The sequence below is a fragment of the Lycium barbarum genome, chromosome 6 (assembly GCF_019175385.1).
Source record: "Lycium barbarum isolate Lr01 chromosome 6, ASM1917538v2, whole genome shotgun sequence".
Taxonomy (NCBI): domain Eukaryota; kingdom Viridiplantae; phylum Streptophyta; class Magnoliopsida; order Solanales; family Solanaceae; genus Lycium; species Lycium barbarum.
Window position 1 is genome coordinate 112,019,526 of NC_083342.1, and position 17,636 is coordinate 112,037,161.

The following is a 17,636-nucleotide window of genomic DNA, read 5'->3' on the forward strand; positions in this document are numbered from 1 at the left end:
AGTACTTGGAGTGCAAGTTTATGTGACGTAACGCCTGAGGCGGATGTGGAAGTACTGAAGATCGATGCATTAGTCATACCCAAGAAGGGAAGCTTCAAGTATCTTGGATCTCTAGTCCAAGGAAAAGGGGAGATTGGCGATGTTGTCACACACAATTCTATTGGAGCGGGATGGGTGGAATAGACGCATGCATCCGGGTACTGTGCATGAAAATGTGTTGCCATTGTTTAAAGATAAGTTTTACAGAGTGGTGGTTAGACCGATATTGTTGTATGGGGTAGAGTGCTGGCTAGTCAAGAATGCAAACGTTTAGAAGATGAAGGCAGTAAAGATGAGGACGTTTAAATGGATATGTAGGCTTATGAGAGATATGATTAAGGAATGAAGTTATGCGAGACAAAGTGGGAGTGACATCAGTGGCGTACAAGATAAGGAGGTGAGACTGACATGGTTCGGGTATGTGAAGAGGAGGTGCAGTGATGCACCAGTTGGAAGTTGTGAGAGGTTGGATATAGCAAGGCTACGAGCAGTAGATGTAGGGCAAAGAAGAACATGGGGGATCGAGATGATTAGATAAGACACGACACAATTTCAGCTGACTGATGATATAACCTTGGATAGGAAGGTATGGAGATCGAGAATGGGTAGAATGTTAGTAGGTAGCTGAGTGTTGTCGCACTTTGTATGGGAGAGGATTGGGGCTAGCCTACTCCTCTCCTCTCCTCCTTTCTAGCTAGTAGTATTATGTAGTTATCGTGTAGTGTCTTATTTTTTAGTAGTATTATTTAGTTATAGCGTAGTCTCTTATTCTTCAATGTGTATTCTTATCTGTTGTTTTCTTTGTTTTTGTATCTTAATATATTGCTGTCCTATTTTTATTTTGAGTCGATGGTCTACTGGAAACAACCTCTCTACCAGAAAAAGTTAGGGGTAAAGTTTGTGTACATCTTACCTTCCCCAGATCCCACTTATGGGATTACACTGAGTATATTTGTTGTTGCATGTATTGATTGCCTTAAAAGAGGCTCCAAAAGGCTTAAAAAAAAATTGACACGTTTATCTTACATAACAATTACACTAATTATATGAATTATCACTATTGTACTGTCATATATAACCTAAATCCTTCATGAAAAAATGTAAGTACGCTTCTTTCATATCATTACCGTTAAATTTCCACCTAATATAATATAAAGATTTGGTTAGGGAAATGCAAATGATTAGGCGCATATATACTCCCTCCGTTTATAAATAAATGGTGTTTTAGGCTATTTATTTTATTTCAAAATAAGTGGTACGTTAGGATTTTAAGAAGAAATTACATAATCAAGAATCATTAAGTAGCTTTTCTGGGAAAGAGGTAACATAGAAAGAGGTAAAATCTGATTAGAGGTAAGTTGATAAAAACACACATAACTTTCTAGGAGTGTGCAATTTCTTAAGGGGTGTGCATAAGCAAAAAACACCAATTATTATGAAACGCTGAGAGTATAATATCATGTCCGTGTTGCACGGGTCAAATTCCATGAGAATTATTTAGGTCGGTGCATTCAATTATTCATACCAAGGAATTCTTGGGTTTATATGTCTTGTCCGTCCGAAAATAGTGTTGTGAAAAATGAGTTTAATATCTCAAAAAGAAGTTTTAAACTTATATCCAAATTCATGATTTTAATATTATATTGATGAGTCATTATTTTGCAATACAAATGTTATCTTTAATGGTCATCTATGATGGGGCCAAGACCAGGGTAAGGACTTTGGGAGGCGACTCAGAGCACTTCCCAGTGGTGATGGGGCTGCATCAGGGATCAGCTCTTAGCCCATTTTTATTCTCCTTGGTGATCGATGGATTGACGCGACAAATTCAAGGTGAGGTGCCATGGTGTATGTTATTTGCAGATGACATAGTCCTTATTGACGAGTCTCGCAGCGGGGTTAACGCTAAGCTGGAGGTTTGGAGACAAACTATGGAGTCTAAAGGGTTCAAGTTGAGTAGGACCAAGACAGAGTACTTGGAGTGCAAGTTCAGTGATATAGTACATGAGGCTGACGTGGAAGTGAAGCTTGGCACCCAGGTCATACAGAAGAAAGATAGTTTCAAGTATCTTGGGTCTATTATACAAGGAAATGGGGAGATTGATGATGACGTCACACATCGTATTGGTGCAGGATGGATGAAATGGAGGCTTGCCTCCGGAGTGCTGTGTGACAAGAAGGTGCCACCGAAACTTAAAGGCAAGTTCTACAAAGTGGTGGTTAGACCAGCTATGTTGTATGGGGCGGAGTGTTGGCCAGTCAAGAAATCTCATGTTCAGAAGATGAAAGTGGCCGAAATGAGAATGCTGCGGTGGATGTGTGGGCACACTAGGAGTGATAGGATTAGGAATGAAGTCATCCGAGACAAGGTTGGAATAGCCTCAGTGGAAGACAAGATGCGGGAAGCGAGGCTGAGATGGTTTGGGCATGTGATGCGGAGAGATGAAAATGCCCCGGTGCGGAGGTGCGAGAGGTTGGCCAGCGACGGCTTCAAAAGAGGTAGAGGTAGGCCGAAGAAGTATTGGGGGGAAGTGATTAGACAGGACATGGCGCATTTCCTGCTTACGGAGGACATGACCCTAGATAGGAGGGTTTGGAGGACTCATATTAGGGTAGAAGGATAGTAGGTAGTTGCGTTTATCATCCCTTGAGAGTTGTTATATTGTTGTATAGTTTCTTGTCTCTTGATTTCTGCGAGTATCTGCTGGTTAATAATGGCTTATTTACCTTCATTGTTTTCATTTTCATAGTTATTTATAGCAGTTAATTCTCCTTTTACCATGACTTTCTTGTTTTGTTATTCCTTGCTTTCATATTGTTTTCAATACGCTTGATCATATCTAACCTTTTGTCTTGTCTTGTCTTTCTTTCTCTCCTCTCTTGAGCCGAGGGTCTTTCGGAAACAACCGCCCTACCTTTCAAGGTGGGGGTTAGGTCTGCGTACACTCTACCCTCCCCAGACCCCACATAGTGGGATTATACTGGGTTTGTTGTTGTTGTTGTTGTTGTTGTTGTATTTGCAATCAAATTGAGCAAAGTTATAACCGAATATTTAATACATTAAATAGCTCTAATGATAAAATTATTATTTTGTGATCAGATTTATTATATACGTATTTGGCTATTTTAAGAGCCTTAATAGCTACTACATTAAATCAATTTGAATGGTCTCTGGCAGTTGATGATAGCCTTGAATGGCTTTAAAGTTGCATGTTATTAGCTTTGTTTTGTAACAGACCCTTTGTCATTTTATTGACATTTACTCCTTTTTGTGGTCATTGGACTTTACTCTTTATTAGCCTATTTTGGTCATTAGTATATTCATATAAACGGTGGGTATCTAGTTATTTGAGGGTATGACTTTTTGTTGCCTATATATATATTATAGTCCTTTTCCTTTGGAAAGAGACAATAAGAGAAATACTTCTTACAATATTATAGTGCTGGGTTTTGTATAAGATAAATCTTTGTTAGATTCTGGCTCCTAGTTTTGTATTAAAAGAGCTTGTTGAATCCTGAGGGATACGCTCATACCGGGTGAAATATCCTTAAGGACAGTGTCATTGGCATGCTTCAAGCTATGAAGAATTCTCTACAAGTATTCGCAATCAAGTATTTTCCTCAAGCTTAGAAGAATTTCCTACAAGTGTTCGTGATGAAGAGAAGTCCCTATAAGTGTGTTCGTGATGAAGAGAAGTCCCTATAAGTGTTCGTGATGAAGAGAAGTCCCTACATGTGTTCGCGATGAAGTATTTTCCATAATATTTCCAACAAATAATTGGGGGGAGGGGGACCCTTACTATGGTAACCGTCCCACATGAATCCTGAATTCTCTGTTTAATCATAAGGAATTGGATATCCCACCAAAAAAAATACACACACAAGTTATCAGTCAAGCCCCAAATTCCAACATGTTTGATGTTTCTCGGTCATCTCCCCAAAAATTGGCGGAAGCAATCTGCATATCAAGTAAGTAAGAATGCAAGAAGAAACAACTCGTTTTTTGTTCTTACAAGTTATGTCCTCATTTAGGATATGAATTCAATTACTAAAACAAAAGGACCACAAAGACTCCTACTTCCTTAATTCCGTCCTTGTACGAAATTCGGCTTTATAGTCTGTTTGCTTAAGTTTTTGGGAAGCCAAAAATGTTTTTATTTTATTTTCAAAAGGTGCTTATTTTTAGAGAGTTGAGGTGCTTTGTCAAACTTTTAAGAAAAATAAGGAATTTTGAGTAGTAGTAGCAGCACTGTTATTCACAAGCCGAAAAAAGTAATTTTTCCTTGTAAGCATTTTTTGAACCTTGACCAACTTGATCAAGTACAAATTGCCGCTCTAATATTGACAAAAGTGAGTGTCAAATTAATTAGCCAAACAACATGCTACTATATTTTAAAAATATTTCTCGGGAAACATTTATGATAAAAAGACACTTTTCGTAATAAATAGATTTAGAAGTTTGTGCGTTATTAATCCTGTCCTTGTTGAACATTTCTACTACGGAAGAAGATTGAACGCTGGTAATGCCATGCAATAAACGAGTATAATCGCCTTTGATCCAGGGTCTAACTAGTGCATGAACTAGAGTAAACTAGTCCGTTTGGGAATACAACACAAGGCTGAAGAAAAAGAACTCTGCACCTTGGGCTATTAGTGGCGGATATAATTAGCATCAGCGGTGAAACAAGAATTTTCAGTTAGGGGGTTTAAAATATGAAAAAGTAAACACACGAAGAAGCCAGAGGAGGTTCAACACGTTTATTACACACACACACACACATACATACATACATACATACATACATATATACATATATATATATATATATATATATGTATGTATACATAAAAGATAATTTTAACGATGTATAAATAGTGTAATTTTCCGCCGAAGGATCGAATCCCTTGGCCCTTCCTCCTCCGCCCTCGATTAGCACTTGAATTCTATTCGAATTATCACTAAAATTAGAAATTAGTTACGAAATTCATCGTTAAATAGCTCACTTAGCTAATAGGAATTTTTCATAATTCGTGCTTATCCGTTGTTAAAGAGGACTAGCTACAAATTTTGCTATTTAGTGACATGAATTAGTGATAGATTCATGTTAGCTACCTGTTATTTAGCGACATTAGCAACAATTTCGTAGCTAATTTTAATTAGTGGAATACAGGACAGTAGAAGAAACAAATAATTTGAAAATGCTAATTATTACGAGATCCATTATGTTTGCAAAATAAAAATAATCCCGCCCGTGGAAAGCTGAAAAATTAATTCAACAATAAGTTAAGTAACCTAGTCAAAATTTACTACATGAAATTTTATTAGTCTTCTAATCACCATTACATGCTTCGAAAAGTCATTGATGCATTTTCTATGTGCTGCTTGTTGGGAAACTTCCTCCAACACAAAGAATATAATGAATTCTCCCACATTTATAGTTGGAGCTTTAATTCACTATTGATACCAACATATTCTGAGGAAAGGAATACGAGCCTAACCAAAGACTAGGCCAATTCACAGCCCATGATAATAAGCCTCCTTTGAAAAGACAAATCAAAGCACCATATTATGTGTATTACTTGAAAAAGAGAAAAGAAAAATAAAATAAATTACCAGTATAAGTACCATATATATTCAACCTTTTTTCTTTCTCACGTGTGCCTCTATAGCTTGAAACATGAAATTTGCTTTCATACGCAAGCAATTACGAATAATTAGTCAAATACCCAGCAAAAAGAAGAGGTAAAAAAAAATAGTCAGAATCGTAAGTTTCTTTCTTTTATTGGATACTTTTATATTCCAACGTTTTGAACATTAAAATAGACTTTTCTATTTTTGTTGCGATTATTTCTTCTATACGTTAGTTGACAGATTTCCAATACTTGAGTCTTTCACCCCTATATATATCCCTCACTCATTTCTCATACAAGAAACACATATACATTTACATACACAGAATTAAACACTTGTGTGCACATACTGATCCCATTTTTATCTTCTTAATTCTCTTCAATATTTAATTTTTTTCACTTTCAAACTCGCTAACAAAAATGGGATTTGAGAGTGCAAAGAACAACTCAATCTTGTCAAAGCTCGCTACTAATGAAGAACATGGCGAAAACTCACCATATTTCGATGGGTGGAAAGCATACGATAACAATCCTTTCCACCCTTTGAAGAACCCTAATGGAGTTGTCCAAATGGGTCTTGCTGAAAATCAGGTTTCTACTCAAAACTTATGATATCCATAATTTCTTACTTCTTTTAATTGCTTCTTTTCTGAATTAAGAAGATGATAGGATGTTATATGTAGTGAGGGTTTGACTAAATTTATAAGTAGGTCAAATCAGCTTAGTACTTTTTAACTAACTTCATCTTTGAGTTTATAACTGAAAATCAGCTTCATCATCTTATTGCACTTTCAACCCAAACATGTAACTGTATACACTACAAGAAAGTATAGAAATCGCAACAAAAAAATTTATATTTGACAACAACTTAGTTTTATTGTTGGCAAATTATTTTTTTGTTGCTAAAGAATTTAATTTTGTTGCTAAAGAATTTAATTTTGTTGCCATAGTATTGATTATTGTTGCAAAAAGTACTTTTGGCAACAAAAAAGAAAGTTGTTGCACGTTGTTGCATTAACAGCCGTTGGAAAATGTTCATGCAACAAAATATTTTTTTTCTTTGTTGCTAAAACTACTTTTTGCAACAATAATCAATTTATGGCCAAAAAAAAAAATTGTTGCGAAATATATTTTTTCTTGTAGTGATATTTATAAAATCAATTTCAGCACCAAAAATTATTTTGCAGCATTTAATACTTATCAACTATTTTCAATCAGCTAATCCGAATGAGCTCATAATTTTCTAACTTCGGTTTGTCTTGCAGCTTTGTTTTGACTTGATAGAGGAGTGGATTAAAAAGAACCCAAAAGCTTCAATTTGCTCCACTGAAGGAATCAAATCATTCAAGGCCATTGCCAACTTCCAAGATTATCATGGCTTGCCTGAATTTAGACAAGTGTGTATTAGTCAATTAAATTGCAATCATAGTATAAAAAATTATCAGAATACCTAACGAGTTTTTATTATTACTCATGCTTGTTTTCAGGCCATTGCGAAGTTTATGGAGAAAACAAGAGGGGGGAGAGTTACATTTGATCCTGACAGAGTAGTTATGGCTGGTGGTGCCACTGGAGCTAATGAGACAATTATTTTTTGTTTGGCTGATCTAGGAGATGCATTCTTAGTACCTTCACCATACTACCCAGCGTATGTATCTTTTATTTTATTGCATTCTCTACGTACAAGAAATATCTATTTCGCTATTTTTATCCTTTTGTATGACATTAAAACAAAAACAAAAAAGGAATAATATGGTTTTTGTCTCTTTATGTTGGACGGTGTAACCATTGACATTGAGAGTTTATAATTAATCTTAATTAATGTCGGGGTCATCCGGAAAGCTCTTCAACTTTTCATAGTAATATTTCCCTTTAGTGGAAGCCAGTCTGTTGGTGAAGTTGGATAAACAGCGTTTATTCACATTATTATATCATTCAAGAAAATTGATTCGGGAAGCAAAGAGAATAAACTAGTAATATAACAATAGTCAAATAGACTAGTAAGCCCAAAAACATATTAAGAAGAAAAAAAATAGAAAAAGGACTAAGTGGTCAATTATTCGGAACACTTTAGAGCAAATTGAGCCGCCACTTTTCTTGCTGGACCCGTGACACATATTCAGACATTGACAATGACATGTCAAAGAAGTGTAAAAGATAGATTGCTGCTCCATTTGTATATATTCTCTTATTCTTCATTGAATTAACAATTTAGCAGCTTTTAGAAGAAAAAAAATATAAAATAATAACTTGAAAGACCTACGTGGGGATGTTACAAATAGTTCTCTTTTTCTTTTTCATTTTGGTCAATTGTTGCATATATAGTACTCCTGAGTCCTAAATAACAATATTTTGCAATTGGCTAATGCAGATTTAACAGAGACCTAAGATGGAGAACTGGAGTAGAACTCATTCCAATTCATTGCGAGAGCTCCAACAATTTCCAAATAACCACAAAAGCAGTGAAAGAAGCGTACGAAAATGCCCAAAAAGCAAACATCAAAGTAAAAGGCTTGATTTTGACTAATCCATCAAATCCACTAGGCACCACTCTGGACGAGGACACACTAAAAAGCCTCTTGAATTTCACCAACCAACACAACATCCACCTCGTGTGCGACGAAATCTACGCTGCCACTGTCTTTGACACACCTCAATTTGTCAGCATTGCTGAAGTCCTCAACGACAACGAAACGAATAATTGCAACAAAGATTTGGTTCACATCGTTTACAGTCTTTCGAAAGACATGGGGTTACCAGGATTTAGAATCGGAATCGTATATTCATTCAACGATGCAGTCGTTAATTGTGCTCGCAAAATGTCGAGCTTCGGTTTAATTTCTACTCAAACGCAACATTTCCTTGCCGCAATGCTATCTGACGAAAAATTCGTTGCAAATTATCTCGCAGAAAGCGCAAAGAGGTTAGCTAAAAGGCACAAATACTTTACCAACGGACTCTTAGAAGTTGGCATTAAATGCTTGAAAAGCAATGCGGGGCTTTTCTGCTGGATGGATTTGCGACCACTTTTGAGGGAATCCACATTCGATAGCGAAATGTCGTTATGGAGAGTGATTATTAATGAAGTGAAGCTCAATGTATCGCCTGGATCTTCATTTGATTGTCAAGAACCTGGATTTTTCCGGGTTTGTTTCGCAAACATGGATGATGAAACGGTGGACATTGCACTATCAAGGATTCGAAGGTTCGTGGGAGTTAAGAGAAGTGGAGATGAGTCGAATGCGGTAGAGAAGAAGCAGCAATGGAAAAAGAATAATTTACGACTTAGTTTCTCGAAAAGAATGTACGATGAAGGTGTTTTGTCACCACTTTCATCTCCTATTCCTCACTCACCACAAGTTCGTTAGAAATTAAAAGGGAAGATTTTGTTTTATATTAAGAAATAAAAAGTTAAGAAGTTAAAGGAAAAGAAAAGAAGAATGTAGGAGGAGGATTCTTTTCAGAAATAATTGTTATCATATGTATTTACTACTGAGATATTTTGACATCATGGCTTGTCTAATTATATGCAAAAACTAAAGTTGTGTACTCTTGGATTCCTTTAGTTTCTTGGACTTTTGGTTCTTTATTAATTCAATGTATTCCATTGATACTTGCGTCCATTTTTATATATGAGAATGACTCCAAATCAGAAGGACCTGGCCCTTTAAGTTGAGTGCAGGCAGACTTGCGTAACGAGACGGTCTTCTAGTTAGTACAGTCTTGGGGTGGATGTGTATGCAGATGAATTCCACATTTTCTCGTCATCAAATTGACCATAGTGTGCTGAAAAATTAGTGGTATCTCAAAAGAGATCGTATTCCTCATTGATTAAAGATTTTCTTCTTCTTCAGTTCACTTTATAGATAATCAATGTCCTTTTAGTAAGTTAGTAAAAAGCAAGAAAAAGTGATTAGTTTCATGTACAAGATTTGAGAGGCAACGCAAAATGAATCGATTTCTTTCCTTGTGCGCGAATAGACATGAGTCAGTAAAAAGTTATAGATCGGCATAGGAACGCTTGATCCATAATAGTTTAATTTTGGCTTTAGAAATAAAAGCGACTGAACCTCAAACATTATTCAGCCACAATTTTGTTTAATTGGAAAATAGGTAAAAGACGGGAAAGTGTGACATTGTTGGATGTCAAGATTTTTATTTGGAGATTCGCTTTCTCATTACTGAAATTTATTTCAACTACTGCAAAATTAAGGAGCCATAGGTAACTTTTTTGGAAGAAATTATCATTTGGACATGGGGACACGGCATTAGTTATATTGCAGCCCAAACACTAATAAGAGTTACACATTAGAAATTCTTTTTTTTTTTGTCTGAAGCACATGAGAAATTCGTGATACTAATATTCATTCATCAAGCATCACATATATATATATATATATATATATATATATATATATATATATATATATATATAAGTAGGACACCAGTCCGCTGACGTGGGCATCACAAGACACAAAATCACAGGGCTTGCATTTATCTATTTTTATAGAATTTTGAGGGGAAAAAACAACATTACAACCTTAAAAAACCACCCCCGCAGCAACACACACCAGTTCGCCCATTGCACCCCCACAAACTTCGGCAAGGTTAAAAAAAAAATATATTAACAGATCTCCCTTGTTTCACCATCAAACTCCCAATTCTTCTTCCTCTTCTCCTTCTTCTTTCCAACATCATTCTCCAGACAACTTTAAAACTCTTCTTTCACGATTCCTCTCGCTGCCCCCCCCCCCCCCTCCCCCCCCAAAAAAAGGACACACAACTCTCCCAGGTATGCTTCTTCCCCATTCTTAACCACCATGCCCTACTCTTGCTTGTGTCCTTTTTGACTTACAAGGACACCGATTTCGCCATTCTTAACCACTATGTCCTACTCCTGCCTGCGTCCTTCCGTGTTAACAGGGTCATCGATTTAGAAACCTGACGTTACACTTTATAGCAAAATCTCCACATAAACTTAACGTCTTTTTGAAAAAGTTCATTCAGCCCATTTAGTAGGGAAGATGAAGATCCCAATGAAGGAAGGAAGAAGTTATTAGCGGATTGAATAAACATGAAGCAAGAGAAGAACGTATGTAGTCTAAAAGATAGAGAAGAAACAATACACAGGGAGAACGAGAGAGCGTGGGAGAAAGTACACCATAGAGAGACCAAAGAACATGTGCCGTGAGAAATAGATGGGCTTTTGAAAAGGTGTTTCATGCGCGAAGGGTTGTTTTCCGATTGAGGGTCGGAAAAGAGTTCCTTTCCGATTGCCAATAAAACTATGATTGTATTCATATTTGTAATCTTCATTGTGATACGCTTACACTTTAGATTGTCTTACAACTTTAGGTACGTGGTGCAGATTTACAACTACTATTTCATTTGATAAAGTTCTTCACCGTCTTCAAATTAACTTGGTTCATACTTGTACTCTCCCCCGTGATACATCTACATTTTAGAGTTTACTTTAGGTGCGCTTCAAAGATTGTCACCATTTTCTTACTCGTGCGCTTTTTGGGTTAAGAGAAACACTATAAAATAGTTGCGATAGTTTTTCGTATATTACATAATTTCTCCACAATAAATATGCTCCAATAGTTATTAAGCACTTTAAATACATTCAATATTTAACATTGACCCATACCATGTGAAAATGGTTCGACGCTTCTTACTACTGATATCAAAGAAATCTTCTGGAACGCCGCAAATTAAAGGACATTACCAAATTTCTGGTTCAAGGCCGCATTATCCAACTTCTTTAAAAAGATAATAACAATAATAAATCCAAACACCACAAAGTAACAAGCATACAAAATTCCTAATGCAACGTCCCCTTGTTAGTTTTAACTACACATCAAAAGTAAACATGTATGAGGTAATAGATAAAATAACATTGAAAACTACTACTTTGACCCTCCTATCCCCGCTGTTTAGCGATTTACCCGGCTGTCTGGTCGCCCATTCATTACATTATAACTGTTGTCATAAATTGGATGAGTTTTTGGAAGGTGAAGTCAAATAAGTTTCATTGGTCTACAATGTACAATAGGTTTTCTGATTAAGTGCTCAGGGTATAACGCACTTTGATTTGTTTTGGTTTATTCGCAATCCAACACCCAAAAGTTTCTGTTTTGAAATCACTATTAGCTGTTGAGTACAATTTGGGATATGTGACAATGTTGAATCTCTTAAGTTATGTTTCAAATATTTTTCTAAATATGTAAACTTTTAACAACAAATGACCTTTAGGTTATCTGTATCAAACGGATATTAGAAAATGATCATATTTATGCTTTAAGGAGGTCGTTCACCACCGCGTTACATTAAACAGACCTATTTGCCATTGAAAAAAGTTAGCTACTATACTACGTTTTAGTGTTAAAATTCTTTTTCTTCTTTAAGTAGGAAAAATACTACCTTCTGGCTCCACTATAAAGTTAATTTATGTATTTTACAACCGTGTGAATAACGGCTAAACTATTTACGATTAATGAAATTACATGAAAAGCTGGTTGTAGCCAAGATGATCCAACATCTCTACCAGCAATTAAATTTATATTTTATCTCCATTTTTTTCAAATTCATTCACTCTCCTACTTTACTCTATTTAAATCCCCCAGCATATATATTCTCTAATTATTATTATTATTATTATTAATAATAATAATTAAAAAAACCAAAAAAAGCCCCAGCGGTTTGCCTATTAAATCCCAAATTAAACCGTTTTGTAAAGCCCTCATGGATCCTAATCGGTTCACTCTGTCTTCATATGGAACCGTAGACGACATCACGTCTGACAACTGTTCATGTGTCTTTTATAAAAAGTTGTACCTCTCCAAACAGTTGCCGCTGTTTGAAAAAATTCAATATATAAACCTTGTAAATATGTCTGTTTTAGACAATTTCTCACGTCCTCTTCTCTCATTCAAACCTTGCAATTACTTTCAAGCAATTTCTGACATCCTCTTCTTTCTCTTCCTTACATTGTTATCGAATATGGCCTATTCTCTTCTTTCAGAAAAAGCAGGACGGGTCTATGGGGATATGCGTGGACTATCAGGCTTTGAACAAAGTAACTGTGAAGAGCTGCGGGTTTAGGATCTCATGCTGGTTCAAAATGGCCATTCAAGCTTAAGAGATGACAGCTTCCTTTAACGCCCTGTTATGCTATGACAATCAATAAAAGTCAAGGATAATCTCTTAACCAAGTCGGACTGTATCTTTAGAAACAGGTATTCACCCATTGACCAATTATATGTAGCTCTGTCTCCTGAGCAACAATAAGAGCAGCATTAACCATACTGAATGTTGACGATGACATAGAAGACCCCGCTTTCATTAAAAATATTGTATACAAAGAAGTATTCCACAATGTATGTCTGAGAGTTGTAGAAAATGAGGTATTTCACACTCAGTCTCAAATAGCAACATACATTACTATATAATCTTATAACAAGGGGTCAATTCATTATAATCAATTTACAATGATGTGCTTCCAGATAACTAGGCATATAGATGATGATTCATAATGGAGATGAACTGCCAAGGCCGATGACCCATACCAATATTTATGCTACTCTTTGGCTTAAACGATCCAGAAAATGATGAAGCCGTTCCAATCGAAAAATTGCAGATAAGTACTTTCAATATAAATAATTCGTAATTTATGTGCGCCTGAATAGATAATTTATATTAATTACATTATACCTCTTGTAATGAATTGGACAAAATTTCTAGGAAGTGAAGACAAAAAAGTTTCATTGGTGTACAATATCTAATTGGTTCTCTAATAAAGTGCTGAGGGTGTAACACAATTTGATTCGTTTGGGTTTTGTTGGCAATCCAGTTTTGATATTGAAATCACTATTACCTGTTGAATACAATTTGGGGTACACCATCTCACTAGATGCAACTAACATTCAATGACTTTGACCCTCTTTCGGCTAAGGTTATAACCAACTATAAGTGTGTAATAAAAAAAATGAAATGTCACCATTAGAATTCAGCTATATATAGAGAGGATGTAACTATGCATGCAGCACCACACCACCTGCGTATGCAACACTAAACACAAAATTTAAAAGAAACTATAATTAGGACCCAATGAGAAAATTTGGTACGTTCCAATTATCATCCAATACTGATAAATTTTGTGTACACAAAAAAACAGAATATAATATTTGCAAGCATTCGTTAGACGGATATTCGGGAATGATCATACATAAGCTTAATGAAGTCGTGGAATATATACCCTAGTCCATGTCTTGATAGTTGATGGATTAGTAATTATCAAACTTTGTGGTATATGATTTTCCAAAATTGGTTGAATAAGTCGACGTAGATACAAAATTGTCCAATGCAGATGCCAAACTATTTCAGATATATCCAGTCAGAAGCAGATGCGTACCATTTTAAAGTCTAGCCATTTTAATTTTCAAATTTTGAGTTCCTTGTATTAACTATACTTCTCATTTATTTTTCCCCACTTTCTTGAATTTCTGCTTCTGATTGCGACAAGTCAAGACCAAAATACCGTGTCATCTAATCTAAATTCCTCCAGTCTTTGAGGTCAATCTTTTCTTGGTGCCCTAACGATTTAGCATTGTGTGATCTAAAAACAATTCTTTTTCTTATTTTTCACCATAGCAACCTTGATTGATCTTTGTTTATACGAAACAAAATACCATTTCACGGCCATTAATTGTCTTTCCCCAAAAAGAACAAGAGATTATGGTAGTGGTTCTTGATAAAAGTTGGAAAGAATAAGAGAAGAAATTGACCATCAGTCAATTTCATAATTTACTCAAATGTTTAAACACTAGTAATTCCATGACTTATAAAAATCACTTTTAGATTAGGATAAGGAATTTAAGATATTGGCACTAAGGAAAATTTGGTAATTTGTTGGAAAGAATTTGTTAGGGAGCTGCATTACTAACACATGTAATGGCGTGTTCATACTTTATATGTCTGAAGTATGGGGCAAGGAAAGTCCCTAGAAAATTAGAGACATTGACTAAAGGGATTGGATTTGGAGAACAATTAGTACAAAAGTACCAGATGTTAAAGATGTATCTATAAATACCTTTACTCTTGCCACGGAACATACCTTCAGATAGCAGAAAAATTAAAATCGGATTTAACATATACGAACATCGAGAAATAATTACTTTTTCGAGTTGGGAAACAGCCCTTGGCTGTGATTTTCTTAAGTTTTTTAGACTATAGTTGGTTTTCGGAAACAAAATTAATTGGTGATTTTATTGGAATCAAATTATTAGGAAATTTAGTCCTCATACATATAATTGCAAGTGTGTCCGACTCTAAAAGCTTGCAAGTATGACTTGGGTAAGAATAGTAGAAAATCTGACCGAAAAAAATGGATTTAATGGAAGACAACCTGACAGGAGGGTTCCAATCCAATTGAATCCCTCAGAAGGATTAAATAGTCGGATGACTTTATAATATTAGAGTGAACATCCACCCAAGCATTTGACTTCAACAGGGCAAATTATAGTACCATGTACTATGAACTTATATTTTTGGTAAAAATTAAGACTTTATGAAAACGCAGAAATAGATTTTGGCCCTTTATAATTTTTTTTTTTGTTTTATGACCTTTTTAACAGAAATCTTCATTTTTTACACGTAAGCGATCTGAAAAAAACACATCAGAGATCTGAAAAAATTATTTTCTTCTATTCAAATTGTAAGCGGCCAAGAGATCTTATTTCCTCGGAAATATTGACTAAATCTTTAAGATGAAAATACACATGTAGTTAATGCTAACGACGTCTTAAACATGGATTTTGCTTCCTTGGGCGTCTTTTTCATGATGTGTTTTCGTATGATTATTTAAATGACTAGCTAGATAAGTAAAAAGTATAGTTATCGAGTGTCCAATATTTGTATTGGAGCTCCAATAATTACTCATTGTGTATAGTCCATTAAAGGAGGAAACACTATATACCACATGATTTTTTTCATTCTCACAAATCGAACCCGAAACTCTTATTAAGAGTGGAGTAATCTTATTTGTCCAACCACAACTCTTGGTGCTAGAGTTATAATGTTGTTGCACCTAAAAAAGAGGTAGATTGCAATAATTAACCTGCAATAAAGAAGTAATTACGGAGTAAAAGTTTTACCTACTAATGGTGAGAGAAAAGTGAATCGGAGATAATTTTACCTTTCTATAAAGTTTGAGGGCACACACGAGATCAAGTATAAGTAAATGTAAAAAAAGGAGAAGAAAAAAGGAGAAACATGTTTTTATTTCAGAAATTATGTTGATCACGTTTTTTAACAATAAAATGCATGAATCACGTAACATATTATATAATCACACGAATACTGAAGGGAAAATTGTCGAGCTACAGATTACACAAGTTTCATGGATTCACATTTTTTCAAATTCATTAAATTCCTCTCTTAATTAAACAACCAAAAAAAGAAAAACCGTTTTGCTTTTGAAGATTTCTCTAATTAAAGCACGTTGATGCATCAGCTTTTGCAGCAAAAAACATATCTATTGTATCATCAAGCACGATTATAATGGTAAATTTTAGGTGTGTGATTCTCGATTTTATGTATTAATGGATTTGTGCTTAAAAATCAACTCCTAAAACATTTCCAGAAAAGATTCGCCTTTGTATAAGTTTATAATTGCACGTACTGTATATACTCGAAATTCTAACTTTAACTTAGTTTTAGTAACCGTAAAATACACGTGAAAGTGTATTCCAATATGTGCCAAGTGATCTTCAAGCTTTCTCGTCAAGGATGAGCACACCGGTACATACGGTGGTAGTAAGTGTGACTGCACCTATTGTCATCGACTTAAAGTATATATGTACAGTTGATTAATTTAAAAGAAAATTACGTATTTATAGTTAGTTTGCCCAGAGTGTGGCAAAACTAGTTCATGAAAATATGACTCGTCCGACCCGCTCAAGAATGAACGGGTTAATGATCTACTCATTTATTAACTCATCTTATTTTAATACGTCCAATTCAGCTCATGTAAAAGTTGTGTTTGATATGTTACATGTAGTCATAATAAAAAAATAAAAACAATTGTTAGTTAGCTTCCGCATGACCCCCTGTTATTTCGATCCAACATTGTTAGTTAACTAAAAAATTATAAGAAAATAAACAAAACAAATTGTAAGAGTTGGGCGAGTTAGGTTATCGCCAATTGTTTAGCCTATCTTGAAATAGTTCATCTCAATTGAAGTAACTTTGAGCAGATTATGACCAATTCTATTTATTAACTCAATCAATTTTAACGTGTTCAAATTTAGCCTAATCCGTACATTTGAGACCGTTAATTCGTACTCACTACCACAAAACAATTGTGAATGTATTGTATTCATCACTCACTAATTTACAATCTTTAAATCTGCCTCTTTCTTCAAGTCACGATAAATCAAGATTACCGTACAAACATAAGGAAAAAATTGTAGCGTTGAATGAGTATGTACTTCAAATGTAGAGAAAAATGTGGCTGAAGACCTTAAAGACTAGTCTGCACATAGTTGGATATTAAAGACTCGACTCATCTACCACCTAGCTAGCAAGCAATAAGGAAATATTTAGCTTAAGCTCCAAGTAAAGGATCTTATATTGATTTTTTGTGATGCAAGAAGTCCAAAAATTCTATCTATTCTTCTAAGTAACTCCCAAATGTTCTCAACTTTTTTTGCACAAAAACAAAAACAATGATCGCAACTTTAACATTGTGGATAAACATCTCTTAATTTTTAGATTTTCAAAGCCTTTTTCTACCCACTACTAAACTATATTAAATCTTTTGTCAGTTTGGACGCAATCTTACATTGTGTCATCTTTCAAATCTCAGCATTTTTCCTGATTAATTAATTTAATAACTACTCTAATTGCGGCGTTGAAATTTATGTGCCCAAAGTGTTTACCGGTATGGAAATGGATCTTTTATTTTT

The 17,636-nt window shown here is 34.9% G+C and overlaps 2 protein-coding genes across 2 annotated transcripts; both read left to right on the forward strand.

Moving 5' to 3' along the window:
• Positions 1-1,709: 1,709 nt before the first annotated feature.
• On the forward strand, positions 1,710-2,815 carry LOC132644396 (uncharacterized). Its single transcript, XM_060360991.1, has one exon. It carries the CDS (start codon positions 1,710-1,712, stop codon positions 2,661-2,663), a length of 954 nt encoding a protein of 317 aa, XP_060216974.1. The 3' UTR covers positions 2,664-2,815.
• Positions 2,816-5,983: 3,168 nt separating this feature from the next.
• LOC132645529 (1-aminocyclopropane-1-carboxylate synthase) lies at positions 5,984-9,275 on the forward strand. The gene is made up of 4 exons (XM_060362546.1): positions 5,984-6,261; positions 6,936-7,067; positions 7,158-7,318; positions 8,042-9,275. Exons 1-4 carry the CDS (start codon positions 6,091-6,093, stop codon positions 9,036-9,038), a joined length of 1,461 nt encoding a protein of 486 aa, XP_060218529.1. The 5' UTR covers positions 5,984-6,090; the 3' UTR covers positions 9,039-9,275.
• The last annotated feature ends 8,361 nt before the right edge of the window (positions 9,276-17,636 follow it).